This window comes from Sinocyclocheilus grahami, unplaced genomic scaffold (assembly GCF_001515645.1).
Source record: "Sinocyclocheilus grahami isolate Dianchi unplaced genomic scaffold, SAMN03320097.WGS_v1.1 scaffold2776.1, whole genome shotgun sequence".
Taxonomy (NCBI): domain Eukaryota; kingdom Metazoa; phylum Chordata; class Actinopteri; order Cypriniformes; family Cyprinidae; genus Sinocyclocheilus; species Sinocyclocheilus grahami.
In genome coordinates, this window is record NW_015507953.1 from 1593 (window position 1) to 21019 (window position 19427).

A 19427-nucleotide genomic window follows, 5' to 3' on the forward strand; every position below is an offset into this window, starting at 1 on the left:
TTCATGATATGATTTTTTTTTTTTTTACAAAATGAGATTTAAGACAAATTATAAATGGAAAAATTGCCCTTTTATTATTTCTCAGACAAAATTCTGCACATTTCTTTGTGAAATTGAAATATCTTTTGTAAAGTAACAAAAATAAATTGAAGCTTTAAAACAAATCCCAAATCAAATAAATAAATTCATTAATAATACAAATCAAATAAATATGTTCATGTAATAAAACTAAGGCTTTGCCTGTGCTCTTTCCTAGCATGGATTTTTTTGTTTTAAGAAATATCATGTCCGCATTTTCCAGCAGAAAATGCATTTGAAGCAAAAACAGAATGGTCTGACTTAGCTCTGACTAGCTTAGTGAAATTGTTCTACATAAAAGCAGGCGGGCTGAATGAGATGCAGATTCACTCTCTGACAGCAGGTGGCGCTTATGGAACAGCAGTGATACCGCATTTCCTTTGTTACCGCTGTAAACAAAGCAGCGCTGCTGACCCGTGTTTTAGATTATTCAATCTGACTGTAATATCAGTATCCCAGGGTCATCCAACAGTCTATATTGTTATCCCATGTTCATTAAAGCTATGATATAAAAGACTAGAATGCCTTAGCATGTTAAATGAAGACATTCCATGCACAGTTTCAACTGTAGCAGCGATGTTACACATAGCACATCACCGAATATAGGCTAATAGCTCTATCACACAGGAATCATCTCGCAGAGCAACATGATGTATCATGTGTCCCTGGAGGCTCACGATTTTTTTCACCAGTGGCTTTGTGGGAGTGGTTTTGCATTACAAAATATCAGGGAGCTCCATTTATTTATTTCGTTGTGATGTGAAGCCGGCTCCATCTGTTTATTCGGCAGTATATAAAGCTTCAGATCTGTTTTTTTTTAACTTATTGGAGGTGCAGGACACCACACAGCAACTTTTCGGCATTGCAAGGAAAAATCTGTCGTAATCATTACAAAACGTAAAGATCAAGCACTACACGCGTTAATTCGAATAGTTTGTTTTCCCCCACGGCATAAACAGATATGACGTTTTTGTATCACTTTTGTAATACAGTTGCACTGTAAAATAAATGTAAATGAACAATTTCACATTTCCTAATACTTTACAGTAGGAAAATTACAATACATTTCTCGTAAGTGCTTTCATTTTCAGTTAAACCCTCAAGCTTTAATATTGGCGGAAAACTTTTTGTGTGAAAACAGGTTTATGTGTCTCATTGGAAATTTAATGAAATACTGTAATCATATGTCCACAAAAATGTTGGAAATGTAAAAACAGTGCATAACTGGTGCCCATTGCATTCCCAAAAGCATGTGAAACTCACAACACAGGCGAAGATAGAGTTTGCTGCATTCACTGTAAACTTATATGCACAAGCTGATCATGTGAGCAAAGTGTGTGCTCTCTTTGAAACATGCAGCGCTGAAGGCTTGCTTGCAGGACCTTAAACTTGTTGCAAATGTCTGTGTCTTTTGTCTCTCTGGGACAAAGACTCTGAACATAGTGTGTCTGTAAATGTGTTTTTCCTCACATTCTAGAGACTCAGAATGTGATAGACATATTTGCCATACCTCTCACATTCATTAGAGCTGATAGCCGTTGGTACCCAAATGATTAGAGCACCCCTATAGTTTACATCCATTTCAAAACATAGTTATGAATGGATTTGGGTGGATCTTTGTGATCTCTCTTTATTTCACCCTGTCTGAGGAGTTCGAGTTTGTCAGCCTCTGGATTACTGAAATGATTATTAGTTGAAGCTCTACTTTCTATTCTTTGATCTTTTTCTTTCTCTCAGGTTCTGGAGCAACAGCTAAAGAAAGTGAATGAATTAATCAGGGAAGATGAGCGGGTGTCATCTAATCCGGTGATGAAGCTGACATTTGGGAAACCAGAGCTTTTCCTGAGCTCTTTGCCCCAGAACTCCCTTATCCATAATTCATCCATCTGGAGCTGCAGGAGGAAGGTCTCGTTGTTGAGTCTGGCCCACACTGTGGAGCAAAACAATGGCCGGGACACTTTACCAATGCTCTGGAGGTTCCTTCAAAGGGTAAGATATTAACGGCGGGTTTATCTGAAGTTATTTCACTATAATAAAGCAGCATGGGAACAATATATATATAAAGGTTAACAGGTGTAGAGGAATCATAGAAAAAATAGCAGAAAAGTTACTTTGTACACTCTTTAGGAAACTTTCTTTTGGACATAAATTAGGATTACAGATTAAAGGGGTCATATGACATTGCTTAAAAATAACATTATTTGGTGTAATGAAATGTGTTTATGCGGTTTAAGGTTAAGAAACACATTATTTTCCACATACTGTACATTATTGTTTCTCCTCTATGCCCCGCCTTTCTGAAATGCGTCGATTTTTACAAAGCAGTCTGAAAAGCGAGGTGTGCTGTGATTGGCCAGCTATCCAGTGCGCTGTGATTGGCTGAATACCTCAAGCGTGTGACGGAAATGTTACGCCCCTCACCATACTGTGCTGCCCTGTCTGGCCGGAGCGACGAGACAAAAACATTAAAACCCATTATAAACCAGGCATTTGTTGCATCCAGTGGGGACATAATTACTGATTATTATGACTTATACTGTCTTTTTACGCGTTGCGTTGCATCGTGCCGCGTAAACATAAAACCATGCCTGCATTTGTGATCTGAGAAATGACAAACTACAAACGCTACTCTACACTGCTCAAAACTCGCGTTTGAATCGTCAGTGGCAAGTCCTTTAAATATGAAAACGTACTTGCAGTCTGTGAGTCAGAACAGCCGGCATTGTAGTCTACTCTCCCAGGATCAGGAGACAGTCCTCCATAAAATGCACTGCACACATCTGAATATTTGGGTTGAAGTGTTCTGGAACAGTGTTGTAAATACAACTTAATCTCTGATTTCTAGTCGTGTCCTCTTTTGGAAGACCAAACAAAGTAGTTTCGCTTTCACAACGAAACAGAGTCTTCACGACATGGCAGCGGCGGCGGCAACAATACTACAGTGAGAATAAAAGTTACGCCTTCTTTCTTTGCGTGAACATTTGGGGGGCGTTATGCAAATCTTCCCACATAGTGACACAGACATGTGGGGGCGTGTTTAAATGCAGCGTTTTAGGAGGGCGTGGATGTCGGAATATCTCTTTGGATTTGAGACTTTAGTCTTTGCAACTTTACAGATCTTCTTTATGCACCAAGAGCTTGTAACACTCCAAAGAGAAAGGAAAACTTGAAATCACATCATATGACCCCTTTAAACAAGTTAAACCTAATATACAGTTGGATGAACGAGCATACAATGCATGTTATTAATTAATAATATTAATTAATAACTTAAATGAGGATTATTTTGATATCAAGCATTATATAGATGAGGTTAATTTAACTAGTGGTCAATCAATTATGAGGCATGCATAAAATAATTTACAATATGAAAGACAATATACAAGACTAATTATATATACCGTGTCCTGGGAATATGCTTGTACATTCATAGAAAGGTTTGTCAAAGAATTAATGAAAATAAGTAATTTTTAATGGGCATTATGTGTCTGTTTCATAGTGAATTAAGTGAGTGTCAAAGAAATTCTCTCTAAATTCCATCTTATGCATCTTTGCTGCCATGGTAACCAGATGCCTGTGCTACATCTGGGGTTAGCAGCAGTTCAGGGGAGGCTTCCATAAGACTCTACCCTCATGGTTTTCTTGTTGGGTGAGGAGTGTTGTGGATTGTTTGTGAAATATAACAAATAATTGTGTATCTGATCTAGCCATTACACTTTATTTTAGGAAGCAGAGTTACGACTAGTGAGGTTCCTTCCTGACATCTTGGTTCTCCAGAGGGATTTGATAAAGAAGTTCCAGAACATGACAGACCTAACCTTCAAAACCATAGAAGAGTTTCTGGATAGCCATAAAGAAGGTATTAGCCATATATTAGAGAATGAAGAAGTTGTTTGCCATGACTAAATGTTGTCTTGGTGCAGGGGTGGGCAACTATGGCCCTTGAGATTCAGTTTCCTGCAGAGTTCACTCCAGCCCTAATCAAACACACATGAACAAATTAACCAAGGTCAGAATCTAAATGGGCAGTGTTGTCCAGCCCTGTCTTAGGGTCAGTGTGTGGATGTTCATGGTTGATTGATGATAAATTAATTGTTAATAATTTCAGCAAGCTTGTTGATGGGTAATTTACCCATTTTTTGTGAAAAAGTGTTCAGCAATCATGCAAGCATATGACATTTCTCTATAAATAATTATGTTCACTGTAAACGCAGTAATAGTGTCATATTTTCAACCGACAGCTTCATTAGCTTGGTATAAAAAGTGCATAAACATCTTCTTGTCAACATGGAACCAACTCCGGGTATCTCTGGCTACCACAGGTAATCCAGCCCCTACTTACTAACCCTGTTTCAGACTACTGTTGAATCCTTTCTTGGGCAGATGAGCATTGTTTTCTGCTGACAAATGAAACGTCTTCTGTCAGGAGAGATAAAGCTGCCGGCTGAATACACTCAGGAGGATCTGGGTTTGGACGCTGACCTGCAGGTGCTGCTGCCGCAGAGACGTGGTCTGGGCCTGTGCTCCACTGCCCTCGTCAGCTACCTCATCGCCCTTCACAATGACCTTGTGTACACTGTGGAAAAACACACCGGAGAGGAGTCTGGGTAAGGAATTCAGACACCTTATGTCATTCAAGTGTGATAATTCAAGTGTGCAAACAAGAAAAATTACAAAATATACCATATAGAATTGAGATAAAACAAAATATTGTTTGCTAAGGTGTTGCTAAATATAAACATACAATATAAAAAAAAAGAAGTTACATTGAGTAAAATGTGTTAGTATTTTAAGAACAATGCTGTGCAAACATACTAGTTTTAATGCTACTGCAGTAGGGAGGATGCATTCATTTGCGGTATTGTAATGTTTAGCTTTTAAATAAAACTTAACACATTCAGATGGTAGTACACAAATACGGACATGTATTTTAATGCTATCATTTTGCAGTTTTAAGGTGACATCACAGTAAAAGCATTTCATACAGTTGACAACTATTTTACAGCCGTTAGCTTTAGCTTGCAAACAAGACAGCCTGTGTAAAAATCTCTGGAGGAAAAGAAGCAGAAGAATGCTTTACTTCAATTTATTGAAGCACAATATTAAACACTTTAGTAGGCTTCGAGTCAGGCAAGTCAAAGTCCGGGGCAGTCCACCAGTAACCAAATCCAATCCATGTGACAAAAGACAGGCGAGTCTGGCAAATAGAATCCCCGGGAAAATCCAAAGTCTATATCAGTCCATTAGGTCAGCAACACGTCAATCCAGGATCAGTGAGTTCTGACGAAAAACAGGTAACCATAACAGAACTGGGCAGAAAGAAAATAGATTAAATAAAACGAAAACCAACTAAATAAACAAAAGAAACATACTAGAAAGCGACAAAGAAACAGAACACACTGGCAAAAAACAAGGAAAGAAACAGAATAGATATAGGAGAGAAATCCAACAATAAAAGAAAACCGTAATGAGCGATCGCCCTGATCAGAAAACACCATCAGCTGTGCGCGAACGCAATTGAAAGAACAAAACAAAAACAAAGAGATCAAACCAGAGCCCTGACAGTACCCCCGCCAGGTGAATTTAACCTTGTGGTTAGTCAAAGCGGTCAAAGGGACCGCTACCGGACTAAAGTTCCTGATGAATCGCCGATAGAGATTGGCGAAACCCAGGAACTGTTGAAAACTCTTCTTTGAGTCAGGCACCGGCCAGTTAGAGACGGCTCTCAACTTCACAGGGTCCACGCGAATCCCCTCCACCGAAATGATGGACCCCAAAAAGAAACCGACTGAGCATGAAAGGTACACTTCTCCGCCTTAACAGATTCTCAAGTAGCCGCTGGAGCACCTGCCTGACGTGCCAGATGTGCACCTGGAAGGAAGGAGAGATTATTAAAATATCGTCCAGGTACACAAAAACAAATTTATTGATCATATCACTCAGCACGTCATTGACAAGACGGAAGACACTTGGAAGACCGAACGGAAGAACGAAAGCTGAAGACATAAGAGGCAGGGGGTACCTGTTCTTAACAGTAATGTCATTCAGCCCCCGATAATCTATACAAGGGCGCAGAGAGCCATCCTTCTTTACAAAAAAACCCCCCAGCACCTGCCGGAGAAGAGGAGGGACAGATGATACCAGCAGCCAGAGACTTTGACAGATATTTCTCAATTGCCACCCACTCAGGTGCGGGCAAGGAGAAAAGATGACCACGAGGCGGGGAAGTGCCTGGGAGAAGATCGATGGAACAATCATACGGTCGATGTGGTGGAAGAGAGGCAGTTTGGGACCTGCTGAAGACCGCCCACAAATCATGGTACATGACAGGAACCCGGGACAAATTGATCTCTTCCTCCTGAAACAAAGGAGAAGAAACAGAAGGAGCAGAAACAAGACTGTGTGCATAACAAAATGGACTCCAATTAGAAATAGAATTATCTGCCCAGTTAATGAGGGAACAATGTAAAGCATGGTTACCAGAGGTAACTACACTCATCGGACCGGTTATTGACGAAAGTGTCATAAGTTTGCAGCCAACTTTTAGCCAAGGATTAAGAGAGGAAAAGGGAAGACCCCTCTCATGAGCCCAATCTTCATCAATAAAACTCCCTTCCGCTCCCAAATCAATAAGTGCTGAGCCTTTAAAGGAAGTACCATTCCTAATGAGAGTCACCGGCATGAGTATGAGATCCTTGAGCTGGGGAAATAGAAGTTTCGCTCGCCAGAATTCCCCTGACTACTGACGAGCGTTGGCTTTTACTGGACAAGATGCAGCTAGATGACCATGCCCAACGCAGTACAAACAGAGGCCTTCAGACAAGAGTCTTTGTCTTTCTTTCAGAAAGGAAGGACCCAAAAGCAGAAGAATGCTTTACTTCAATTTATTGAAGCACAATAATAAACAGTAGGCTACGAGCCAAATGATTCCAGACAGGAGTGTGGTCAAACAGGCAAGTCAAAGTCCAGGCCAGTCCATCAGTAAACAAATCCAATCCGTATAACAAAAGGCAGAGTCGGGCAGGCAAAACGGTCAGGCAAGGCGCAGACAGATCAGTCCAGACAATCCAAAGCTCACAGTTCAAACAGGCAGAAGGTCATAACAGCTGGGCTATCCAAAAAGGTGAACAGAATCCCCGGGAAAATCCAAACTCCTAAGTCGATAACAGTCCATTAGGTCAGAAACACGTCAATCCAGGATCAGTGAGCTCTGAAAAACAGGTAACCGCAACACAACCAGGCTGAAAGAAAATAAATTAAATAAAACATAACCAACTAAATAATAAACGAAATAAACAGACTAGAGAGCGGCAAAGAAACAGAACACATTGGCAAAAAGCAAGGAAAGAAACAGAATAGATATAGGAGAGAAATCCAGCAATAAAAGAAAACAGGTGTGCAGTAACGAGCGATCGCGCTGATTAGCAAACACCATCAGCTGTGCACGAACGCACGTAAAAGAACAAAACAAAAACAAAGAGTTCAAACCCGAGTCCTGACAGCCTTGACCTAAATATTTTCATTTACAATAATAAATGCTAAAATTCAGCATTACTAACTTGCCATCAGACACTGTTATCGTGTCTCAGAGCGGGTTTTCCAGTTCAAAATAACCAGGAACGACGTGTTTTTATGAAATGTTGTGAAGTAAAAAGTATGATTTTATGCTTAGTAAAGTAAAAGTTTCCCAAAATAAAAATACTCAAGTAGATTTGTCAAGTATCTGTACTTTACTGAAGTACAGTCTTAAGTCTTAAGTCTTGTGTCCTCCAGTTACACGGTAAGCCCAGCGGACCTGACGGAGCTGCATGTGATCCGTTATGAGTATGAGCGGGACCTGCTGCCTCTGATACTGTCCAACTGCCAGTACAGCATGGAGCGCGGACAAGAAACACTGATGGAGTGCGACCTGCCCAAGATTCAGCAGCAGATCCTCACCCGCTTTCTACAGGGCAAACCGCTCATAACCCTTAATGTATGTCACAGTACCACAAGGGTTGAAAATACGTGCTCAGAGTTAAAACAGAAGTTTTTTAGGAGTTGACAAACACTACAATAGATATGAATACTTTTTTTAAATTTTTTTTAATTCATATTTATTTGTGTAGGGTATTCCGACAGTGGTGAACAGACAGGACAGAAATTATGAGATCATATTTAAGGATGTGAAGGGCAAAGTTCCACAAGTAAGTTGCATTATTTGTTTTAGCATAATACTTGTAACCAATACATCAGCTTAACAATTAAACAAGTTTGTTAGACATAGGTCTATAAAAAAAGCTTAGAAAATGCTCTTAATGAACATTTTTTACATTCTCTTTATATGCAACATAAAAAATGTATATTTATTTAAATCCACGTTTACAATGCAGAGATATATTTGTCTAGTTTCACAAGCCAAATTGTGATTTTGCATTCAAAGGAGTCATTGCAGGCTCTCACACAACACAACCTCGTGAAGGAGCTGCAGTCCTACAGTGACGTGTGTGAAGCGCTGTCCACAGTCGAGCTGGCTCTGGGGTTCCTCGCTATGACCGGAGGAGAGCCACACATGCAGCTGGCCACTTATTTGGAGGAGGTGCTACAGATGACTGACAACATTGCCCCACACGTCCTCAAGGTTAGTCATGAACACACGCTTGCTTCATTATTATCTGTGCAGAGCAGTGTTACTAGGATGCCATCTTCACTGGTATTAGGTCAAGTCAACCTTTTTATATAGTGCTTTATACAATACGGAAAAATATAGGGAGTCTTAACTAACTGTCTGGCAGTGTGTGACGCTTTAGTGAATGAGTGCTAATTGTGTGTGCAGGCATTCAGCCGGTGCAGTCTTAAACACTGTGTGGCGCTGTGGCAGCTGCTCAGCTCTCTGAAATCAGAGACCCTGCTGCGTCTGAAGGGGGTGAGACACTCAACACAGTAAACACGGCATTCTGCTTTGAGCTTTCAGTGAGTTTGTGTGTGATCATGCCTGTTCATCTGCTCTTCAGCACCCTTTTAAGGACATCAGTGAGGAGTACAAGCACCCTCTGCAGGAGGAACACAAGAGCCAGCTCACTAGTTTTATAACTAAGTCCAGCGCTGCTGCCTTCCTGATGGAGATTCATGAATTTCTGCTTTTAGTTCTGAAGAACCCAAAAGACACGCACACTTTCAGGCCTGACTGGGGGTAGGCAAAATTTGCTGTTTTGAATACAACATTGATCATTACTGTGATTCATTCAGAACAAATATATAGTTCAGTCATGAAACTCTAGAGGGCGCATGCGACTGGTTGTTAACGTAACCGATCATATTCAGAGTTAAATGACTTGGCACAAGCTGATTGGTTCATGCTGCATATGCAGCCAATGAGCTTACTGCCTTGCATTTATATGGCTGGCTAGCATTCACTAGAGATTCCTGCAGCGCGCTTTCAGAGTTCTTTGAAACTCTCCACCTTCCCCAGCTCCACCTGTATAGATCTGCTACAGGGTTATTGCAGCAGCAGCATGTCTTAAATACTCATGGCACCGTATCGCCATATCTGTCTGATGAAGAGCCTGCGTGCTCGAAACGTCACATATGCTATGCGACAGTCTTTTTAAAAAATAAATTTTTTGATACTTTTGGAGCTTTGGTGTTGCCGACTTTGCGTCTAAATATTTCTACCGTATCGCCATATGCATTGGCAGTAGCAAGTTCCTGTACTTGCTTGCAGCAGCAGCAATAATCTACAAATACAGCAATAACCAACAGCAGCAGCAGTGTAGCAGATCTGTTCCGCCAAGACCAAATACATTAACACTGTCATATCCATCACCATGCTAAAATGTTCAGAGAATTGTCATGATTGAAGTGAGTTTTCGCTTTGGTTGTTAATGTACGTATAATTACCAGAATACATGTGTATAGATGAATATAAATGTGGAAGGCAACACAAGGCTTATGTTTTTCCACTGTAATAAATACTTCCAAATGTTTCTTTTCTATTTCTGATTTCTATTTCTGATCTGACCCCATCTGTCAAGTCTTGGTAAATTAGCTTGTTAATGAATTATTTTCCCTCAAGTCACTGCCTTGAATCAGTCTGACAAATCCTTCACTAAATGTCAGAGTTGTATCAACATCTGACTCAGTGAACTGCAAGTTATCGTTCTTTCAGGAATGAAGCTGTCTTTGTGTACTCAAGGCTCATGAAATGTTACTTAATGTAATTTCTGACTGGTTATGAGGAACCGATCCTCGTCTGAGCCCCACTGTCACGTTTACATGTAGCCTACCAGCCTGTGTTTGTACTGCCTCTGTTAAACTGAGTATATGCGGCTGTGTCATAACTGATTGATTTCTGTCTGTCCTCCAGTCTGAAAGAAACGGTTGTTCCCTACATGGATGGTAAAGGTCTGGACGTTCCTCCTGAGGTGGACGAGTTCTTCCCTGAAGACATTCTGCTCTCGCAGTGCATCGACGCGTGGAAGTTCTCTGCTCTTCTCAGACGAGAGAGAAATCAAATTAATCATGGATAAAGTACTTCCGTGTTCTGACCCAAACACTCATATTAGACAAAGCTTAGTTTTGATTTACAAATGATATATACATGCTTACATCACTCGCTCAGTACAGACCTTTTAAATCCTTGGCTTTTTTGGCATATTGAAGACTTCACTTTCTCCACTTATATGCAGCACTGTATACTGTAATATTATAGTCATAATCTGTCAAAGTATCTCTCTAGGATAGTTAGCAAGTGTAGTACAACTTGTTACAATATATAAAAAGTTTTTTTTTAAAAATGTGTTTCCTTGATACTCGAAGTACATATAAACTCATCTAAGTCCCGACTCGAGGACCGTTAACAATCACATCCCACTTTCTCCCTGTCTGTCTGTCCTAATGGAATAAAGGCAATACATAAATAATCTTACAAAAAGGGAATAAAAACATTTTAATCCCAGACCTCAGCACGCTTATGTTCATCTTAAATAATGTTTTTGATTAGTAAAAATGTCATTGCTTTGCTTGGTGTAGATTAAAGGGTGTCCAATACAAATCATTTTCAGTTTTTTTTTCTTTCATTTTATGCTGGAACAGTGCTGCATTCAAAATGTTTTTTCCTGTGATTTAAATGGATTTGAATAAAAATGATACATGTTTACCTCCACTTCAGAGCGGGCATGTTGTGTCGTTTGTGAACGGCAGATATGACAAGTTCTTTCCATGATGTAAAAGGTCATCGTAAGCATAAAAGCAGAAGGTCGCTCCCATAGGTCCATATAAAATATGACTCACAAATATGAGATTTACAAAACAAAAATGTAGCTTTTACCAAAAATATATTTTCTCACCCATTGAAGCATTTGAAGGTTTAAATCCAGGCGTTTACAATAGTAAAAACACTTTCCCTGTAATGTGTCATGTTTATCAAAATAGAACTGGGGAAAATGTCTATCTGTAATCTGACTACATAAGTGCCTTTTTGCAAGATATGTTATTTTTTTATATAAATCTGGCCTAACGATTGTGTTTGCCCCAAACCTCAGCACTGCTGCTAAACCACTATTAACAGCTCATAAAGCCAGCCTAATTTGGGCAATAGTAGCAATGTGCAAGGTCTGAAATGCAACAAAGATTCATTAAAAAAAGCTCCCAAAATGTAAGATATGAATTGCCTCTGTAAGAATTCATATTTTTCTCTTTATAATGTAATAGATCAGCAATATCACACAAGCAAGAGTGCTGCTTTCTAGATCATCAGTATTCCCACTGTCCCTCATGAGTTATAATAACTCTCACATAATGCAAATGTAAAACATCACTGGTCCATTCTATAGCCTGTGTTCTGTGTTTGTTAACTTTAGTTACGTGTGCCTGCAACTTGATGGAGCTTATTTTGTGTTGTGTCCTTGATGTACACGACCAGTCAAAAGTTTTTGAACAGTAAGATTTTTAATGTTTTTAAAGAAGTCTCTTCTGCTCACCGAGCCTGCATTTATTTGATCAGGAATATAGCAAAAGCAGAAAAAATTTGGAATATTTTTACTATTTAAAAGAACTGTTTTCTGTGTGAATCTCTGTTAAACTGTGCTGTATTTCTGTGATGTGCAGCTGTATTTTCAGCATCATTCCTCCAGTCTTCAGTGTCACATGATCTTCAGAAATCAGTATAATATGCTGATTATCACCGAGCAGTGAGCAGGAACAACACGCATGTCATTTCCTCAGTCGTTATTGCTGCCTCTCTCCACTCTGTCTCACATTCTCACAAACGTGTGTTTCTTTTCTCAACTGAAGTAATATTTCCTGGCAAATTCACAAACCCCACTTTATAATTAAAAAATTTGGCCAGTCCATTATATATAACTTATAAATAACACTAATTAACCTAATTTTGCTTAAAAAAAGAAGAAGCTTATTTTGGCAAACATTTAATGTCCCATGTGATAGATTTATGAACTGTTTAAACTGCTAATAAAGACTGATTTCTAGATATATTTAAAAAGTGTAATGATATGAAATTTGAGATGAGATTCGAGACAATGAGAGAATAATCACAAGCAAATGAATTTTTGTTAATGGTCGGTTAATGAATATATTCATCTTGTACTCAGTAAGACTAACTAAAGACACTAGAAGCAAATATTTATGAGATGTATCTGAAATGTTTTAACCCATTCCACTAAAAGTTTAATGTATGTCATCCCTGGATCTCTTTTGGTAACTAAATCTATTAAATAACAAAATATTTCAGTTTGTAGCAGAAGCAGAGATCATGTTGAAGTAACGTGCACTCATAGTTACATCTTTACACCACAAGAGAGCAGTACATAACTAAATATTATAGTCTTCTCAAAGCTGCCTGTGTATGTAACATATAGTAGAGTAGGCTAGACCACGAGAGATCACATTGTTAAGAATTCTTATTATAACTATCAAGAACAGTTAACACTATGTTATATCCAAATCCCAAACTCTTTCCCTCAAACACATACAGTACAAACTAGTGCCTGCACAAAGTGTTTTACTATGTACTACTGTACACCCAAAGCGTTTTACAGTCATATGAGGGGTTTCTCCTCAACCACCAGCAGTGTACAGCATCCACACTTATCACACCTTTTGATAACTCGCATTACTGACATGAAGTATGTAATGCAGTCTGTCCAGTGTGTTAAGTAATGTCAGTGTATTTTCTAATGTGACAACTCTATGGCTGATTTGAAACATGCATCTTGCATTGTTTGCTTTTGAATGAACTGATATTTAAAAGTACTAACCTGAAAGATGATCATACTGTTGAGTTTCAGCGATTAGACCAAATATCCTCATTGCATATGACAAAGTGTTTTGAAACAATGAAGGTATATATAACTGTAATCAAAGTATGCTAGCTTGTTTTGAAAGATTGACTAGCTGTGTAATTTTTGCACTTTTTGTCATTATGTGTTTCTTCTGCCATTCTATTACAAATATGTGTTCATTGCTGTGAGAGCATTAAAGGCTCACAAATCACCAATGTAAGTCACACTTTGGCTGTTGTTTATGGATTCACAAAGTTACCCGTTTTCGTCTTCCGCTTATGTCACGTTAATAATTTTGATTCATGTGTTCTCGTGCAGCTGAAGGTCATATTAATGAAGTTTAGTTTTCTAGAGCTGCTGGTTATCTGTGGGCTGCCGGAAGGGATGTGATACGCGTGTCTGTCCTCCCGCTGTGCTATCGCAGACTCAGGGCCGTGTGTGTCTGGAGGGAGTGAGTGAGTGCTGCTGCTGCGGGACACTGTGATAAACTGCTCTGATAACTTACAGCTTCCACTATGATAACACACAGAGCACACACTACTACTGAACCCAGCGGCCCCAAGTCACCTTTATTTATATAGCGCTTTTAACAATACATATTGTGTCAAAGCAACTGTACAGCATTAAATAGGAAAATAGTGTGTCTATAATGCATAAGGACAATAGTAAACACTCAATCTTCAGTTAAAGGCAGTTCATCATTGAATTCAGTGATGTCATCATCCAGCTGCTACAGTGACCTCGGAACAATGTTCCTGTCTGCCTCCCGAACAATGTTAGGACGGGTATTCCAGAGTTTGGGCGCTAAATAGGAGAAGGATCTGCCGCCCGCAGTTGATTTTGATATTCTAGGTATTATCAAATTGCCAGAGTTTTGAGAATGCAGCGGACGTGGAGGACTATAAGTAACAAGAGCTCGTTCAAATACTGAGGTGCTAAACCATTCAGGCCTTTATAAGTAATAAGCAAGATTTTAAAATCTATAGGATGTTTAATAGGGAGCCAGTGCAGTGTTGACAGAACCGGGCTAATATGGTCATACTTCCTGGTTCTAGTAAGAACTCTAGCTGCTGCATTTTGGACCAGCTGGAGTTTGTTTATTAAGCGTGCAGAACAACCACCCGATAAAGCAAGAGAGAAGGCTTTAATACACTAAATATATTTAAAATGCAAGAGTTAAAATATACAGTAAATAAGAGAGAGTTTCTGCACGTTTTGAAGCTTTTACTACAAAAAAGCTATTAAACATAATATATATATATATATATATTAGTTGTCATAGCAAAAATCTATATCTAAATGTCATCTTTCACAAACATAACTATGGAAAAAATTTATTAAAGGCTGGTCAGAAAATTCTACGCAGTAAAATAATTCATCAAACAAAAAAAGATAACATTCAAAAATATGAAACCACTGGCCAAGATACGTCTCTCTAAAGCAAATGCAAATAGACCCCCAAAAGCATCAACAGAAAATCTGTCCAAGCAACAAACAGGACCCAACCCAGAACGGAACGAAACTAATCCTGAAGATGGAACAATCACAACTCCAAAACATGAGGTCACTCAAGAAACTCGAAAGATAAACAAACAACAAGAAGATACCAACTACATAGCATCGAAAATTCCTAAGAACTCCAAACAGGGCATCATTGTATAATTAAAGAAAGGAAAAAAACTGGTGCAGTCCCAAGCGAGCACAAAAGAGACAGCACGAGGAAGAACCGGAGAAACATACACCAACCCAAACCACTAGAACTCCACAATTTATCACAGAAAGCAAAGTGGTCAGAAATCTAATTCCAGAATACATGATGACTAACCAACCACGGACTACAGAAATCTGAACAACCGAACCCAACACCAGGGGAACAGACATTCCCAGCCTAGAACTCGATTCTCTGCCACTAACAAGCCCAGTCAGGCTACAGGAGGACACTGGTAAAAGTATCCTTTCCACAGAACAGCACTTTGGGGACAAATACAGTAACTGGTCTTTAACACCTAAAAGACTCATTCTAATCACTGGAGATTCGAACATCAGCCGCCTGCCCAAAAAAAGAGGATGACAGGATTCAAATGCTCAGTTACCCTGAAGCACAATTAGCACATGCATATAATTTGCTCAAACACAGAACGGGACTAACAGCACTTGTGTGTGTGTGTGTGTGTGTGTGTGTGTGTGTGTGTGTGTGTGAGTGAGTGAGTGAGTGAGTGAGTGAGTGAGTGTGTGTGTGTGTGTGTGTGTGAGGCTCTCATTCTCATAAAAAACCCCACTTAATTTTCAATGTAAACAGCTTCTGTCCAAAATCATTCATATGCAATGTGACTGTCACACCCTTGGTCTGCCCCTGTGTTCCAGTCTTGTTCATCAATCCCCTGTGCTACGTGTGCGGTTTTTTTATTAATAAAGACTTTCTTCACAAATTCCCCTTCGTCTCCTCGTTCCTTCACAGTAGCCCCTTCTCCCCGTGTTATTGTTTCTGTTTTTAGAATGTGTTTTGTTTTCCATTCCACATTTCAAAATGGAAACAGCCGCAAGATTCGCCGCCATAGCCCACAGAGATCTTCCCTTTGTAGAATTCGCCCGGGAATTCGGTTGGATGACACCACTCTTAATTCGTTGTTCTGGATCGGGGCCAATTACCATCGCCCCGTGGACCTCCCAGACACCACTGGACTGAGCTGGAGGGAAGGTATCCTCCGGTGTCTGGAAAGAGTCCGGCCCCGATTCAGAACCAGCTCTGCGTCAAGCCTGCCGTCTGCTCTGTCATCAAGCCCGCTGGCCGTTCAGTTGTCCAGCCCACCGGCCGCTACAGCATCACGTCCGCTAGCCGATTCACTCCCAAGCCCTCAGCTGACAGCAGCAGTCTCCTTCACCTCTGCTCAAAAAAGGAGAATGCAGAGGAAGAGACTGTGGACACCCGCCCCTGAGTCCGCTCCAGTGTCGGCTCCAGCCCCTGAGCTTGCTCCAGAGAGGGCTCCTGTTCCCACATCCAGCCCAGAGAGGGCTCCTGTTCCCAAGTTTAGCCCAGAGAGGGCTTCTGTTCCCCAGTTTAGCCCAGAGAGGGCTCCTATTCCCACATCCAGCCCAGAGAGTGCTCCTGTTCCCAAGTTTAGCCCAGAGAGGGCTCCTGTTCCCCAGTTTAGCCCAGAGAGGGCTCCTATTCCCACGTCCAGCCCAGAGAGGGCTCCTGTTCCCAAGTTTAGCCCAGAGAGGGCTCCTGTTCCCAAGTTTAGCCCAGAGAGAGCTCCTGTTCCCACGTCCAGCCCAGAGAGGGCTCCTGTTCCCCAGTTAAGCCCAGAGAGGGCTCCTGTTCCCACGTCCAGCCCAGAGAGGGCTCCTGTTCCCCAGTTAAGCCCAGAGAGTGCTCCTGTTCCCAAGTCCAGCCGAGAGAGGGCCACAGTTCACGAATCAAGCCCAGTGAGGGCCGCTGCTCCTACGTCAGGCCCACGAAGGGCCTAAGAACCCGAAATTAACTCCAAGGAATTTGGGGGGGGGGGGGGGGGGGGAGGGCGGGCGGGAGAGAGAGGGGGGGGGGTCAACATCACAGTAGAGTCAGCTGTCTTAATCGTGGCTTGTGTACTGCACACATACCAGCTTCGGGGTGGGGGCTATAGGGCTCCGGTCGTAGAGGCCAGGCCGAGTGGCGAGGCCAAGGAGGCCACTCCGCCATGGCCTACTGAACTGTCTGCTCCGCCATGGCTCTCTAGTCTGCCTGCTCCACCATGGCTCCCTGAGTTCCCTGCTCTGCCATGGGTCCCGGAATGGGTACCGCCCGTCCCGCTTTGGCCTATCCCTAGATACCTACCTCCCCGTTGGAAGTTATGAGGCATGTGGACGTGCCTTCCGGGAGGGGGAGGTAATGTCACGCCCTTGGTCTGCCCCTGTGTTCCAGTCTTGTTCGTCAATCCCCTGTGCTATGTGTCCGTTCCTTTGGATTAATAAAGACTTTCTTCACAAATTCCCCTACATCTCCTCGCTCCTTCACAGTAGCAGCAGATCGTGACAGTGACATTGCAAGTTTGAACTGTTGGAAGCAAAATTCATTTTAATAGGTTCTCAATTATTGCATCAATAATTTTCAAATGCACATACATTTTAAACAGCAATAAAACATGAGCTCTCTTTTCATTTGAATTTGGTGAGTAGAATGAAGTAAGGTATATTTTATTATTATTTTGTTATTCAGATAGACTCGTGTATCACAGTCTGATATTGTCACCAGATACTGTACTTTCTGAAGTAGCTCTGTAAATCATTTTATACAGATGATCTTAAAAATAATATTCATAGATCTGAGAACAAAAGTTCAAGGTGTTTAAAACGAGCTGATAATCAAATAAGTATTTCATTTCCTCTTGAGCTGCACAGATCCTCTGCACCATTACATCAGCACATGATGGCTTTAGCACACGTGTTACACTGATGGGTCGTTCGTCTTGGTTTCATGGGTTCAGATAAATGGACATTGAGGACCCGACGCCGGCCACAGAGCTGTTTTAAACACGCACACATGTGCCTTCACTGCAGTTTTATCACCTGTCAGTGTGACGGCCGCTCATTCTGCTCACTGTCTGAGGACGCCTGCAAACCTGGAACCACACTCTGAGAAAATCATCATCACACATCCTTCAAACACACACACACTGCGCAAGCAACCAGATTCATGACCTGAACTACATAAAATCCAATAGAAACTCTCCTTAAAAGACACAGAGATCTGAATGCCACAGTATCCCACCATGCAATTTATGAGTGAAAGCTTTTCTTGGTCAAGAAGAATGAAATAAATCTTCTTCAGCTTCTGCTCACTTAAAACATGTCCTTGCCAACAAAAGAAAACTTTTCAAGTGGTCCAGGAAAAGGGAGTATAACAAAAACTCTGGTAGTAGGTCCCGATACTGATTTAATGACTTTGACTTTTCTAACTGACAGATTTTAATGAGCACTGAATCACAGAGACAGTGTCTAACACATGTCATCTGCTGGTGATCACATGATCAGATCATGCACAATCTCTCAACATGAACCTGAGTCTGGAGGACAGCATGTGAGAAGAGCATTACACAATGTGCGTCATTCATCTTCACACAACCTTGTTCTGTATCATACACACACACACCGAGAAGACATTGACAGGAGATTTATGTGAGGTCAGAGAGCTGGAGGAACACACAGCAGAGGGGAGGAACTGCTGAGAAACAGTCCTGCTTCAGTGTCAAGGCTACAAAACAGAAGCAGATATAACCCAACACAGCCCACGGCTGACACACACACACACACACACACTGTGCAGACAACCAGCACTCATAATCACAGGTCAGACCTGCTGAAACTTCATCAATCAGAATCAAGCCATTCTTACAAAAAACTAGTTTACTCAAGTGTGCTGTTAGTATACTTTTTTAAAACTGAAAATAAGAGAGTGTACTTACAGGCTATTTTATATGCTGAAAAGAGATATACTTTACAAAATGACATTGTATACAAAAAGTCTAAGTATGTTTGGCCTATACTTATAGACTTGGTCTTTGATCAAGATATACCTATAGGGATAGTTCACCTTCATCATCACCTTCACCATTCACTTGCATAGTGGTTTTCTCCATACTATGGAAGTCAATGGGGACCAGCAACTGAAGGTCAACTATCCCTTTAAGAAAATAATTGTAAGTATGGTTTGTTGTTGTTTTTCTGTTTTTATAGAGTAGATGATTAAACACTTGATTGGCTTCTTAGGGGTAGTACTCCAATATATGTTTTACATGCTATTTTAGAAACTTAAATGCTCAGGTTTAAGAAATACCTTTACATAAGTTTACTTTCCTTACAAAATGAACTTTGTAAGTAATGTTCAAGTATACTTTATGCAGTAAGTATACTCATATCAATGCACTAACAGTGTACTTGTATGTGGTGTTTCTCAATTCTTTGTGGGCCCACTTTTAGTTTATAAAAGTAAAATTATTACTTTATTAGTTTTTATACTGCAGATCTACTTACAAGCTTTCTTTAATTTAACATCATACAGTACTTATAGCTTACTATATATATATATATATA

General features: G+C 40.6%; 1 protein-coding gene across 1 annotated transcript; it reads left to right on the forward strand.

Moving 5' to 3' along the window:
* Window positions 1–1815: 1815 nt before the first annotated feature.
* LOC107575640 (E3 ubiquitin-protein ligase rnf213-alpha-like) lies at window positions 1816–11134 on the forward strand (the record flags this gene model as incomplete). Its single annotated transcript, XM_016262003.1, has 10 exons — window positions 1816–2067; window positions 3805–3937; window positions 4320–4400; window positions 4508–4685; window positions 7852–8053; window positions 8187–8264; window positions 8501–8698; window positions 8894–8983; window positions 9072–9250; window positions 10424–11134. Coding segments are annotated over 10 exons (1554 nt in total), but the record flags the coding sequence as incomplete, so codon positions are not given.
* Between the last annotated feature and the right edge of the window lie 8293 nt (window positions 11135–19427).